Source organism: Terrapene carolina, unplaced genomic scaffold, assembly GCF_002925995.2.
Source record: "Terrapene carolina triunguis isolate 2854851 unplaced genomic scaffold, T_m_triunguis-2.0 Scaffold234, whole genome shotgun sequence".
Lineage (NCBI taxonomy): Eukaryota > Metazoa > Chordata > Testudines > Emydidae > Terrapene > Terrapene triunguis.
The window spans coordinates 18,213,524-18,227,274 of record NW_020664585.1 but is presented as its reverse complement, the minus strand read 5'-3'; the positions used below and the strand labels follow the sequence as shown (position 1 = coordinate 18,227,274).

At 39.0% G+C, this 13,751-nt stretch overlaps 1 protein-coding gene across 6 annotated transcripts in view; it reads right to left on the bottom strand.

The window, feature by feature from the left end:
- Positions 1 to 13,751, bottom strand: part of CLTCL1 (clathrin heavy chain like 1) — a 55,211-nt gene that overhangs the window by 31,563 nt on the left and 9,897 nt on the right. For 3 of the 6 annotated variants that reach the window (XM_024219493.3, XM_024219496.3, XM_024219498.3), the window contains exons 2-5: positions 7,162 to 7,369; positions 6,261 to 6,263; positions 1,259 to 1,527; positions 701 to 862 (exon numbers count right to left, since the gene is read on the bottom strand). In XM_024219493.3, the coding sequence (XP_024075261.1) occupies positions 701 to 862; positions 1,259 to 1,527; positions 6,261 to 6,263; positions 7,162 to 7,369 (642 nt within the window). Of the gene's footprint in view, positions 1 to 700; positions 863 to 1,258; positions 1,528 to 5,989; positions 6,035 to 6,260; positions 6,264 to 7,161; positions 7,370 to 13,751 lie in introns of those variants that run through there. The other 3 variants (XM_024219494.3, XM_024219497.3, XM_029912652.1) reach the window with 2 other exon arrangements.

Genomic DNA, 13,751 nt, shown 5'->3' with positions numbered 1-13,751 from the left:
ATGCAAATTTTTTGGTCTTTCCAGGGATGTTGCATCTTGTAAGAAGCTATTGAAATATTATTCAGCCTATTAAACTCAAGTAGTTATTCTCCACACTACAGGGCAGCTTAGCAAGTGTGGCACATTGTATTTTGTGATCTTTTAGAACGTTTGATCAGAACTCCATCAACTTGTAAAATTTAAGGCACAAGAATCTAACTTCAGAGTCAATACTTGAGACTCAGTTAGGCTTTAGCTTTTCAACAAGGCTGCTATATTATAATTGCCATCAATTTAAGGCCTACAAGAGGCAGAGTGAGCTTGCTCAGCTGAGAACCATGCTACAAGATGTGAGAGCTTTATTCAGATTGAGAGTCAAGGCACCTTTAGACTCAGGTATTTCACTGCCTTCAATATTTATTTACATTAATTTTATGAAGTTCCTTAAAAAAGGCAGAAGATTACTTCACAGTAAAACAAAGCCTTGACTGAACAAACAGCACCCACTTTTTTACAGCCACCATTCCTCAAAAACAAGGGGTCAACTTTGTTTAATTTAATCAGTGCAACCCTACTGAAGTCAATTGCATTAAATTAACACAATTAGAAGTATTTAACAACTAGTCTTAATTTGTAAAGCTTCTAGTGGTAACTGAAAGATTTAAGGTTACTGATAATTTACATTAGCTTGAAAGTAGTCAGTATGGTTTATAAATTTTACCTTGCCTCCTGCAGGGCTCCGTACAGCGAAACAGAAGAGTGTGGAAGGCTTGGAGTTTCCTTCAATTTTGAATTCTGCAAAGGCTGCTGCATGACCCTCTATAGGTTGGGAAACCTTCCTATCAACTGAGTACAACTGCATTGCACCAACCACACGATTTTGCTAATGATATGGGCGGGAGAGAGAGGGGAAGAGGGAGAAGGAGAAGTCAGCTTAAAACTTTTTTTCTAAGTACTTAAGAGTTGCGTATGCATCAAGAGCATAGGAATTGAACCACTATCACTTTCAGAACGGAGAAGCAAAAACAAAATTTTTTACTATGCTGTACATACTTCTGAAAGGAAAGGCTAGAAAACATTCTTATGGAAAAAGGTCTCCCACCTACTGCAGAACACTCTTGAAATAAGGGTTACGTTTTGTTAAACAGAAGGAACTACAGTCCGTATGAAATGAAAACAAGTGCTTGATCCAATTTTGACCTATTTTCCTGCACAGTTCAGATTTATACCTGTATTCATAATGCACTTTTCCTGTATATTATTCTGAAGAGTCCCTTACCTGGGCTGAAATTCCTATTAGGAGTAGCCATTTTTGGTGTTCATCTGTCCTGTAGTTGATGATTTGGCAGCCTGCAAGACTAGCATGCCTGTCAAACATCTTTTGGGGCTGAGATTCTCCCTCCATGCTCCAATGAAAGACTGCTGTCTCTGTCACCAAGGCAACTGTGTTTACCGATATCCATTTCCAGAAGATCACTTCCTCTGCCATAGTATGGGCTTTCATTTTACTTTTCATCTCAATGTTAAAGATCTGAAGTGTCTTCCCTGCTGGTGTGGGAGATACAAAAGAATCACAGACCTCTGGACATTAAATTATACTCAGCCCTATAATTTGCATGTATTGGGAGGCATGTTTAGAATGTTTAGCTGCAATAAGCTAGTTTTCCAGTTTAAACATTCCAATAAAGATGAGTAGAATAAAGATAGTTAAGTTGCCATAGTTTTGCCCTAACAGAATGACTTCAGCTACAGCTTAGGCCATTTCAATGATCTTGTAACAGATGCTGCACCACACAGATTTAACATTAATTTCTGCACAGGCAGTGAACACTTTATGGCAACATGTTTTAAATATAAGTTTCCTCTTTACTGGGTCCTAGAGAAGTGAGTCAATGGAGACAGACAAGTCCTGACTTATGAAGTAAGACTGGGCTGATCAGATAACACTTTACTCCAAGTCACAAGTAACTGCCTCATCAAGATTAAACTATAGTCAAGTGCCTACAGCTACACAGATACAAAGTTACACCCCTTTGTGTGTGCATATTTCCTTTTGAGTGTGGTATAATAATCAGTGAGCAAGTAGCACTGGCATATCAAGCTGACTATCTTGATAAGTGGTTCAATAGTGAAGTTAGAGATCAAAGATATAGGTCATACTTAATAATCTCTAGTGAAAGTATGTACAGCATTCCAATCAGCATGCCTCTGCTTATTTTGGTATTTATTAGCTCACATTTGGAAAGTTCAAAGTTTACAGTAGTGTCAGAACCTAACATCTGCTTCAAAGGAATCTTACTTTAAGACAAGCGAGGCAGGCTCTCCATGTGCCATTTAAATGGTCTAATTAAATATACCCAGTTCCTTCAACTTGTATACTACACTAGTGTCTGCCCATATTCCCACTTTAAAGGAAAAGTTACAGGTTCCGTAGTCACTTACATCTTCCCTTGTTTATGGAGCAGAGCTGGCTCTGTAAAAGTATCTGTTTGTAAGGGCATGTCTACTCATACCTCTGGAGCGATTGATCACTCCAGGGGTTGATTTATCACGTCTAGTGAAGATGCGATAAATTGACCGCCGAGCACTTCTCCCGTCAACTCCAGTACTCCACTTGAGTGAGAAGCATAGGTGAAGTCGACAGGGGAGCATCAGCGGTCGACCTACCACAGTGAAGACATTGTGGTAAGTAGATCTAAGTACGTCGACTTCAGCTACGTTATTCACGTAGCTGAAGTTGTGTAACTTAGATTGATCCCCCACAGTGCAGACCAGGCCTTAGAAAGCACAATAGTTGGATGGGCTGCAATTAGCAGTTTAGAGTGCAAATATTTTAGCTTCCACCAAACAAGAACAAAAAAAGCCATTGCCAGTTTAAGGGACAAGATTTCCAGGGATGAATCTACCACGCTAAATAGATGGGGAGGGGCTTAGATTTTTATTAAAATGCCTTGCTACCTTCCATGCAGAAGCCCTGTAAGCTTAGTTTTAACTTCATTCCTTTCATCCAAGAGAAGCCAGATGAGAATTAATTTCACCTTGTTTTAATTCCTAATGGCCTAGCCTGACTTGCAGTCGTTAGATATGATTATGGAGCTGCAAGCTGATTCCCATTCCAATAAGAGGGTTAGTAATATTTAACTATGATATTAGCTAGTAGGCAGCAATTAAACAGTAATTTAGATAGAGATTTTCCTTTTATATGTGGGGTGGGAAAAGCGTAAGCTGCAGCCTGGAGCCAAGACAGCATTGTCTAAGATATGACTATTGCAGGAGTGTGGGTCTCTCGGGAACAGAATACCAGATAAACTATAACTGCTAGTTCCTGGATAGTCCTAATAACTGGTTGAGTTAGTTATTTTTCCCAAAAAGGGTAAAGTGGTTTTCCCTTTAATGAAGGAGATACTCAACAGAAGATTCCAGAACACACATTACCCAAATGGCAGCTTATAAATTGACAAAGCACCCCTAACCATCTAGAAGGGAAGGTATTTGACAATCTTCTTTCAAACAAGGCATTACCCAGAAAGACTTGCCCTAACTTTACACTACAAAGCTTGAAGATTTGTTTCAAAGTCTTCTGCATAGCTACATACTAAAAGCCCTACACATGACACGAAGATGGAGTTAGCTTAAGTCACTATATCACTGAAGGTATCAGAAGCCATATGATTACAGAGACTTCAAGAAGCAGAACACTGCTACATTATCTTCTGTATATGTATGTTAGAGACCTCCTCTAGCAGAAGCTGCTAAGTGATTATGAAAGCATCCTACTCTCACCAGCCTCCTCTGGAAACTTTAGTTTCACATTTAGGAGGGCTACAGAGATTTATGAATTGTTATATCCTCAAATGAAGATATTAGCAGGATTAAGGCAAGCTAATTTTGATCATAGAGTCTTTATGTATCATGTATATAAAGGAAGGACACCCAGACTGTCTTCTGGGCTTTTAAGTTTCCAGCTCAAGTCATCCTGGCATCACTATTTCAGAATGGAGGATCTGGATCAGCTATGCCTAAAGTGCATATTTAATGTCTACGTCTAAAAGCAATTCTAACTACTGTGCTCTAACATTTGAAACAGTAGTTGTTTTAGAAGTGCAGAATACTCAGCTAAATGATCCCTGATCTAATGGACAAAATGAGCAGTGGCAATCATGGTATATCTTAAAATGAAAGAAAACTATACTCTAGGTCTGAATTTTACAGACCCTAATCACCGGGTAACAGACTTGTTTAGGAGAGCCTTCTCTTCTTATATCCAGCACTGCATTAAGGGGCAGGTTGTAGTATGGTGTTAGAGAGTTTTCGTCTATTATCCAAGTAACATTTATTGGAATGGTTAATGTTCTGCTATAAGGAGTTAGGGTAGAGGCAAGTGTCACAAGATTTTTGCTCTTCTACCCCAATATCCTATTAGCTTACTTGTTTAAGACTTGCAACGGATAGTATCCTCAAAAGGATTAGGCCCAAACTCAAGTTTTAAACATTAAGTGACTTAAAAAGAAAAAAAACAAACACACACACACCCCACCGGCATTCAATTGCCCTGTCAATGCAAGTCTGAATTTCCTTAGTCTACTTATAGGAAAAAGTTCTCTCTACTAGAGGTGGAAGAATGTAAGTTTCTGTAATACTAGAGCATGAAATTGCATTTTTACATTCCCATGATTAATGTATGGAAATGTGGTCTGAAAACACTGCATTCCCCACTTGTTTTGTGCTTTTGTGGTACAGAACATAGCAAGAGAAAGAAATACATGGATACAAAGACAAAAAAGTGTCATACTTAGAACACTAGGGGAATGCTACATGCAATCCAGAAATGCAATTTTTATGCATTTATACCACACCCCATAATAGTTGCTAATTTTAGAAATATTTCATTTCCCATTGGAGATTGAGATTGTACATTCTGTTGCTCATAATTTGAGCATTAGTGAGCAACTCAGTCATGGTGCATACATACTGTGCCTTTTTTTTTTATAAAAGTAACAGCTTAGACTGCCGTCTTCACAATCCATCAGCAGGGAAAGTTTGGCTTGCTCCACCCTTTAGTCAGGGAGCCAAGTATTAAATGCTAGAGAAAGTCTGATCTAGTCTACATTTTTGGGAAACGGGATTTTTATGAAAGAAAGTCATATTGTTGTAATTCCATAATTTGTGTACCATTGTCCAAGGATAGCTAAGCAAGTGACAGTATCCCTGGTCTTTAAACACTCCTTGCCCCCCACCCCCCTTTCACCCACATCCATTCTGGAGATACTGTATCCCCCGTGTCACCCCACAGGTTTGCGGGACCTTGACAAACATTTTTATGTAGTACTCTGACATCACACATTGTCTAATGACATCTCTGGGAAGACTACATTAGCTCATTCACACTGCAGTAGCAGGACAATATTGCTTCTGACTAAGTCTAATGTTGGTAAAAATAAAGCTAGATTGTTAGAAGCTGGATGACACTAAACCCATTTTATAGTTAGTAGGTTAGTTTCAGATCAGGGCAGACTAACAGTTTTCCATTTAAGTGCTGGATGAAGTTTTACTAGTACACAGGATGCACTTTCCTTGCCAACAGGTTGCTTTACAGGGGTCCAAGACTATGATTAAGGAGAGTGGATGCCAATCAATGTGGTACCGAACCTCGAGGTAATACAAATTAAGAGATTAAGTGCATTGTTCAGCACCTCTGCCCACCTCTCATACATGGAGGCTGTTCACAGTAGTCTGAAGGAAATGCATGCAACAGCTGAAATACAATTTGAGTTGGAATCAAAACATTGACTGTTTATTTGCTTTAAAAAACAGCCTTGACCTCAAGTCTAGGCTGATAGAAAACAGAATTTATTCCAGTTTTCAAAACTAGATTTTAGACAGATGATTTCTTGGACCCCTAGATAATATCACCATGACTTTTCAGACTAAATAGCACACTTAGGCAGAAATGACTGGCACACAAGACATCATGCTAGCAAAGGTCTCTCATAAAAGTATTGCGACTCACTTTTGTCTATCAACTGTACTATAATTGCATATATTAATATTGTCTTTAGTTGGTACAGTCAATAGTCAAAGCAACCAAATGGTCAATGGCACATCAATAAAGGGAGAAGGTTTTCTTCCCTCTGCAGTTACTAAGTTGAGGATTCAAATTCCCAATTAGCTGTAAAGTAAAAAGGATAGCAAATGGCTATTTGTAAATATTTCAGTACTTTTTATGAGATTAGACCATTTTGTACCACTAAAACATGAAATGTCAGGACAAGTTAACTCACCATCTGTTTAAGACAAGAATGCAGGAAGAAAAGTACACAGTCAGTAACAGAGTGAAGCATTTATTTCAAAGATTAAACAACTAGCTTGCAAGTTATTCTGCTTTTCGGAAAGGCTGGAAGTTTTTATTCCATGGTGCTCCAGTAGCTCATGAAGTGGTACCCAGAAAGCCAAAAGCAACTTAACTAGCTTAAAGTTAATCGCAAAAACCCCGTTTCCAAGTGTTTATTATATATTCTGCATTCAAAAGTTTTAGCACCAGAGACAATTTCCACTTTAAGTCTGTGACTTCTGCCAACTTTTAAGTATAAAATGTCTATTTAGACAAGTATTTCAGCTTACAATAAGCTACTGGCTGTCCTTATGTGATTTTAATATTAACATCTTTCCAGATACATTTTAAGTATCTTCTATTTTGAGGTTAAGGACATTAATACACATTTAGACTTAGATTACATTTTAAAAAGCTGTACAGTGGCCTTCATTCTCACATCTGTTACCCTGCAATAGTAGTCTGATGTGTTCTCTATACGTATTCTGCAAAGTTCACTCAGCACGCTGGTCTTGGCACTTGGTCTTTTCAAAGACCTTTTCAGCAAATTTGTTTAAATAGGAAAGTCCAAAGTTTATGGACTCTCCATATCCAATGCCCTCCCAGTTTCAGGATGGAATGCAGTCATACATTTCTACAGGGGTTTGGCTTACTACCACTCTGTGTAGGCAAGCTTAGCTCAACCTCTTAAATCCAAGACAGAGTTGATACTATAACCAAGACCATACAGTCGAGAAACTCAAGTCCTGCGTAAAACTAAGGTTCACTACAGACTCAGAACTGCCTTTTGGCTGAATGTTGCCATATGTTTGGTTGCGTGTTAGACATTACTGAAAACAGCATCAACTCACCTTTCAGAGCAATGACTTTAGAAGCAGGATTCATGATGGCACTTTCTGCAGAAATTGGACGTCTGATGGGTGTGGTCGGATCACTCATATCAATTATCACGACCTGTGCTTGTTCCCCTACTTTCTCTCTGATGCAGATGAATTTATCAGATTCCATTGTTAGGGTGCTGAATCCAATGTTCGCTGGGTTAATTCCCAAGTTTTGGAGCTAAACAAAAAAGAGAAAGTTGTTTATGCTTTGACAAAAACTTGTTTAATAAGTTGATGGCTTGTATAATCTTCTCTGGAAGCGAGGCATTTCTCCTTACTCAAAGAATCTGAATGCAAGCACAAACTAAACAAATAGAACACTGGATATAGCAGGTTGAAGAGCATCCCCATTAGAAAGTGTGCTTTTGTTAGTCTTCCACAGGGAAAAGACTGATCAAACGGATTTTTTGAAATATGAGCAGTCTAAATTTGTTTCACTGTTTTTGCTATTTTGATTTTTCCATCCCAATTTGAGATAAAAAGATTGAGATGTTGGAATTTCCTGAGAGAGACATTGTTGTTTTATGAACAGTTCTATTGGATAATATGAACACCAGATATTTGGTAGTAATAGCTCAGTATTTTTAATTGTACTAGGATTGTGCAATAGATAATTGTCAGTGTACCATGTCTGACATTCTCCAATACAATACTCAGACACACTGCTTCCTTCCCTAGACCTGAAGAGCTCCGTTTAGCTCAAAAGCTTGTAATTCCACCAACAGAAGTTGGCCCAATAAAAGATCTCTACCTACCTTGTCTCATTCTCTGATAGGTATAGAATACTTTTTTTTTTTTTTTTTTTTATAATATGAAAGAGTCCAAAACAGAGCAATACAACAAAAGAACAGAAGCAGCTAGACTGGGTGTCAAGTTGCCTGGTCTTAGTTCAGGATTTAGAAACTGGGATAAAATGCTAGTTAAGATGATGCAGTCTCACCTATAAGCTCTAGGCATTAAAGAAGGATACAGCCTATTTAACGGAGAGCTTCTACTAGCAGCTTGATAACAGAGCTAGTAGTGCAATAATCTTGTGTACAGAAGGTCCATCCTTGACTAGATTTTGGGGACTGGCCTGTATCAAGGAAGTAATATTAGTATGGAGACTAAAGTTCCTACTAGCAGAGAGCTGTCATGTAGCTTTAGAGTCTTTTCCTGGAATACTATATTTGGTACTAGGCTCCTTGTTACCAGAATGACAAATATGAAGGTGCTGAGAAGAGCAACAGAACTTAAGAATTGGAGAGAGACTTTTCTAAATAAGCAAAGGAGATAATACAAATTACTGAATATTTAAAGTGGAAGTTTAGAGTGGTAAAGATACAAGGTAGTACAAGAACAGGATTGAGCCAAAGGGAAGTTTCAACTGGAGGTTGGGGGGAAATTTGAGTGATTTCTATCACCGAATAATTTAAGGGAATTAGAAGCCTCAGCACTTCTATTTCAACCTAGACTGAATAATGCACTTGGAACTGCATTGTACCTGGGCAAGACTGAATCACTGTCAATCAATGGACTGTGTGTCTGGGGCAAGACATGTGCACTTCAGGAAAATCCCAGTCTAAGGCCTGGTTTACACTTGGGGGGGGGAACCAATCTAAGTTACGCAACTTCAGCTACATGAACAACATAGCTGAAGTTGACATACTTAGACCCACTCACCGCAGTGAAGACACCGCGGTGAGTCAACTACTGCCGCTCCCCTGTTGACTCCTATACTCCACCACCGTGAGAGATGCAGGCAGAGTCGACAGGAGAGCGCGTGGGGGGTGGTGGTGGTGTCGATTTATCGCGTCTAGTCTAGACATGATAAATCGACCCCCACTGGATCAATCGCTGCCCGCCGGGTAGTGTAGACATACCCTAAGTCTGAAGAAAGGAACAGCTGCTCACTCCTGCTGCCCCCCTCCCATTCATTTTTAGGCAAGTATTAGCACTAAAAAGCTTATAGCCAGGCTCTGAAATTAAGTTGCCAAACACAGGTAACAACTGTTTGGGTCACTGAAATTCAGTTATGCCCAGCTCTGGTTTAGTTTGAGAACATCCATAAAAACCTCCACCGGGGAAAGAATCAAATCCAGAAAAGCAATAACTGCAGTCATTCTGGTCAGTTACTTGATTACTACATACAAATTCATCGCCATGCTACTTAGTCGCATATCACTCAAGTAAAGTACATAACTTAAGGTCTTCTGTGATCTCTAGATAGATAACCTATCTTCTACTTAAAGTTGAACCTAGAGGCTGGGAGCCAAGAACTAGTGATGGCTTGGTTAAAGAAATTCCAATTTGAGTGGTTGTCCCAGCAGAGCAGAAAGCACCACCTAGAATTAATGTTTATCAATCATGGTGGAAAGGAGCCATTTTGATACTATATTTAATATTCCTTTTATGGTTCTCAGCTTAATGACTGGTTACTATAAACTTGAAGCATCTCCTGTAGATTTTAGCCCTTTAGGGTTAGTTTAGAATTTGATTCCTTCTACTGTTTTCTACTTCAGAGCCCATCTTTTTGGGAGAGGTAGCCTTAAGCAAATTCTAATTTTTATGAATATGTAAATAAAGAGTCAGATACAGAGCCAAATGCTTCTAAATATAGCAAACTGCAAGTCTCACTGTCTCAACTAGTAGCTTCACTTATGAGTTTTTGAATCTTATTGCTAATCTCTTAAAAGCGTCAATTAAACTAATATGATTCCCTTTCTGACTGAATGAAATTGACACTAACACCCCATTCTGATTGTACTAGAAGTGAATAAAAACTGCCCTAGAACAAAAACACCAGGGATATCACAACTGACATTATTCCAATCCATTCCAGCAGTGCTTTTAAAGGTGAGACTAAAGTCACCAAGGCAATGAACAGGTCATATTGTTGGTGTCATGTATACGCTATTAAATACGTTTTGATCTGGTTGATCAGAGCTGGCTACAACTGAAGTGAGACACTCACTAAACCATACATTAGGTATGTAACGGATAACATTACATTTGTTGTTGGTGGTCCAGTACTCTTAGCTGAGATCTCTAAAGATGCCTCAGGGATCACTTCTGTACTCCCAATTATTAAATTGTTACCAATGCAATGCTGAAATGCACTGCTGTAATTCTGGGCTAGTCCTGACAGACCCATGTTTGCTTCAAAAGACTGAAAATGTAAAGCAGAAAGCAAACAGGTGTGAAGACATCTGGGAAGTCATTGAGATAGAATGGCCCTAGTGGCAATTCAAGGGAGGACCCTCCCACATCCCATGCTGTACATGAAAGCATAATATCTAAATATGCCCAGGTAACAAACTAACATGTGCATTGTGGGTCATTCATTCAAAAAGGTGTTCATGCCATGTTTAAACACTTACAGCTCTTCACTTCCAAAACACTATAGTGAAGAGGCTGCCAAAGTAGAGACTTTAATGCATATATAAATTGTATGCTAAAGTCAGATTTCAGGATTCTGAATTATGAGTTTTGATACAAGTTCAAACTGTGTATGCAGTCCGTATACTTTGCCAAGTATAAGACTGCCATTTACAATCAGCCCCCAGTGTAATATGCCAAGGCCATTTGCTACCTGTAGTAGAGATTTATAGCATTAACTATCTGAAGTTATTTCCAATTCACATAATACTTCAAAGGGTTATTGTAAGAAGTGGTGTTTGAAGTACATGGAGTGTAAAGTATTACCACCCTTTAATAAGCAGTGAAGTTACATAGCTTGCCTAAGGCCACAAGGGCAGGGATTAGGACTCAGGGGTTCTGCTCCTAGTCACATGCTCTGACTTGGGACTGAGCTCCCCTAGTGTATAGGGAGTGGGAAGGAAGGAATCATTTGTCATTCTACATAAATATCCAGTTAAGCACTTCCTTCATTTATAGTTTAGCAATCATATAGATTATGAAACTGACTATTTGTGCATACAGAGAATCTCCAAGACACACATGCTTATTTGGAAGTAATAGTGTATATTCTCTTGGGCATTTTACCTCAAGCCTCCATATTTAGCCATACCAGAAGGGTTTAGGCCAAGTCAGGTGCCAACTTTAAAAAGAAGGGGGGCGGGGGGGAGGAACCTGTTTTGCTTGGACTTCATCTATCATTTCTATAATGTTCACTGTAGCAGTAAACCAGCACTGAACTTCATGTCCCCTATAATCCCCTTCTTCCCAGTCTCTTGATATTTGCTTTGTATCCTGTGAAATTACTGTTCACTTATATACCATTCTTCACAAGTGATTTCCCCGCTGCTGCCCTCCTCCCCTTTGAGCGTATTCATGAGATGCCTCCCATTAACAGCATAACCTTCAAGGGTCACTTTTAGTACCTAGAATTATGCAGGCTTACATACATTGCATATACCTCTGAGTCAGTAAAGAACCATTCCCATGGTGTTGACAGAATGCAACACTTTACATGCTGATTTAACTACTGTTACTCAGTAATCATATCACCAATTATGTATTCTCCCTTCCATACTGCATACTCCTGTACCTCATTTGTGTCCCAACAGCCCTCCCTTAAGCCACATACACCAGTAAGTGAGCTTCAAGAAGTTTGTGTCAGTGTCAGAGTTCAATTAGTCACTTCCCCACTCTTTTAATAAAATATTTTATCCTCTAGATATATGGATTAGATTATTCTGCAGACTCCCATGGAACCTGCAATGCTGAGTCATTATGGTATACCTTCCTTAAAATTTCACCAATATATAGTCCCCCAAGTCCAAGTTATTGATAATATTTTACAGTGCTTGGGAATCCAATTGAGGTTTTAGAACTTAAAAAATATAAATGTTTTCTCTTCTCAAAAGAGGCTGGGAGGCCCTTATCTGGTATTTTGTCCATTTTATATCTACGCTTTATATACTTACTACCTAGCAATAAGGAACAGTCTCTTGGGACCTGCATCCCCTTTACAGTAGAGATAGCAGTGAACTACTGCTAGATCGGTCCCTTCTTTACCCAGGATATTCTACTTACTAGGTATTTTAGCAATCCAGTTTTCATTTTAGTCTTATCAAGAATCTTGTTGAGAGACTATTCAATTAGAAGTAGAACAAAAAATGCTATTTACCCCACTTATACTCTAAAAGAGGGTAAGAGTCCCTCCTGACTTATTACTCTTTCCTTTAGCATGTCACCCTCCTCCCTGATTAGACTTCAGTGATGTCATGTATATAGCTTATCAGTCACTCATTAGTATTGTTTCAGATATAGGATAAAGACTCCTGAAGACTTTGCTTACTTTTTCAAAGTCAGCTTTCTGATGTCCAGGTTTTGCCCCCCAAGTATCACTTTTCATTTGAAACTCAGAGGCGTGTTCTCCCGTTCCATGTGCAGGTGTCCCATTATTTCAATACACCTCTACCCCAATATAGTGCGACCCAATATAACACGAATTCGGCTATAACACGGTAAAGCAGCGCTCTGGGGCGAGGGGAGGGGCAGGGGGGCTGCACGCTCCGGTGGATCAAAGCAAGTTCGATATAACGCGTTTTCTCCTATAACGCAGTAAGATTTTTTGGCTCCCGAGAACACAGTGTTATATCGGGGTAGAGGTGTAGTTTCATGGTCAGATTAACTGACGCTCACTCTCTGCTATTAGGTTGCTTGGGACTGTCCAACTCAACTTTCCCATTCTATAAAGCATTGTTTAGTTGAGCTATAAAGTCAAGTTATTCTGCACCCAACTCTAGAAACAGTTTTCAGAAGTTTGTTTCACCTTCTGCCACCCCCCCACCCCCTCCCAATTGATCAAGACAGTTAAAATCCCCAGGAAATCAAAACTTTGGCAAACCTTCTTAATGCTAAAGAGCCTTGTAGTTACCCTGATGGTCAGTCTATCATTTCAAGCACAACATAAATAAAGTTGTCTAAGCCAGAACTTTTTCCAAAGGTTCTCATTTGAATGCCCTTCCATATATTTTATCTTGCTTTAGCTGCCCAAGGGAGTCTAACCCATTCTTCTCCAAAGATTACATTTAGGAACGTAATCCTCATGTCCCCAACCCACCCATAAGAAGAACTGTGGAAGTAATCTAGTAATCTTCCATTATCCAAGGCAGAGTGGAAAGCTGTTTCTTTATGTATGCTAGACAGCTTTCAAAGTATTTTCTAGAGTATGACTTTGGTACTTCTACAGCCTTTTCCTCCTTCATCCAGTGTGGTGTATGAGGCTAATGGGGCAGCTGCATCTTTCCAACTCCTGCAGTACTACAGTAGAACATCAGTTACAAACTGACTGGTCAACCACACCCCTCATTTGGTACTGGAAATATGCAATCAGACAGCAGAGAAAAAAGTAAGCACAATACTGTGTTAAACAAAATACTAAAAAAAGGGAAAGCTTAAAAAATTGGACAAGGTAAGGAAACTTGGTGCTTGTTTCATTTAAATTAAAGTGGTTATAAGCAGCATTTTTCTTCTTTATAATAAAGCTTTGAAATGTTACTATGTAAATTTTCAGTCGTCAACTTTTGAAAGAACAAACAGAATCTTTTGTTCAGTGTTAAACCTCCATTCCTGAGGTGGTAATAACTCTGAGGTTCTACTGTAACTAAGAG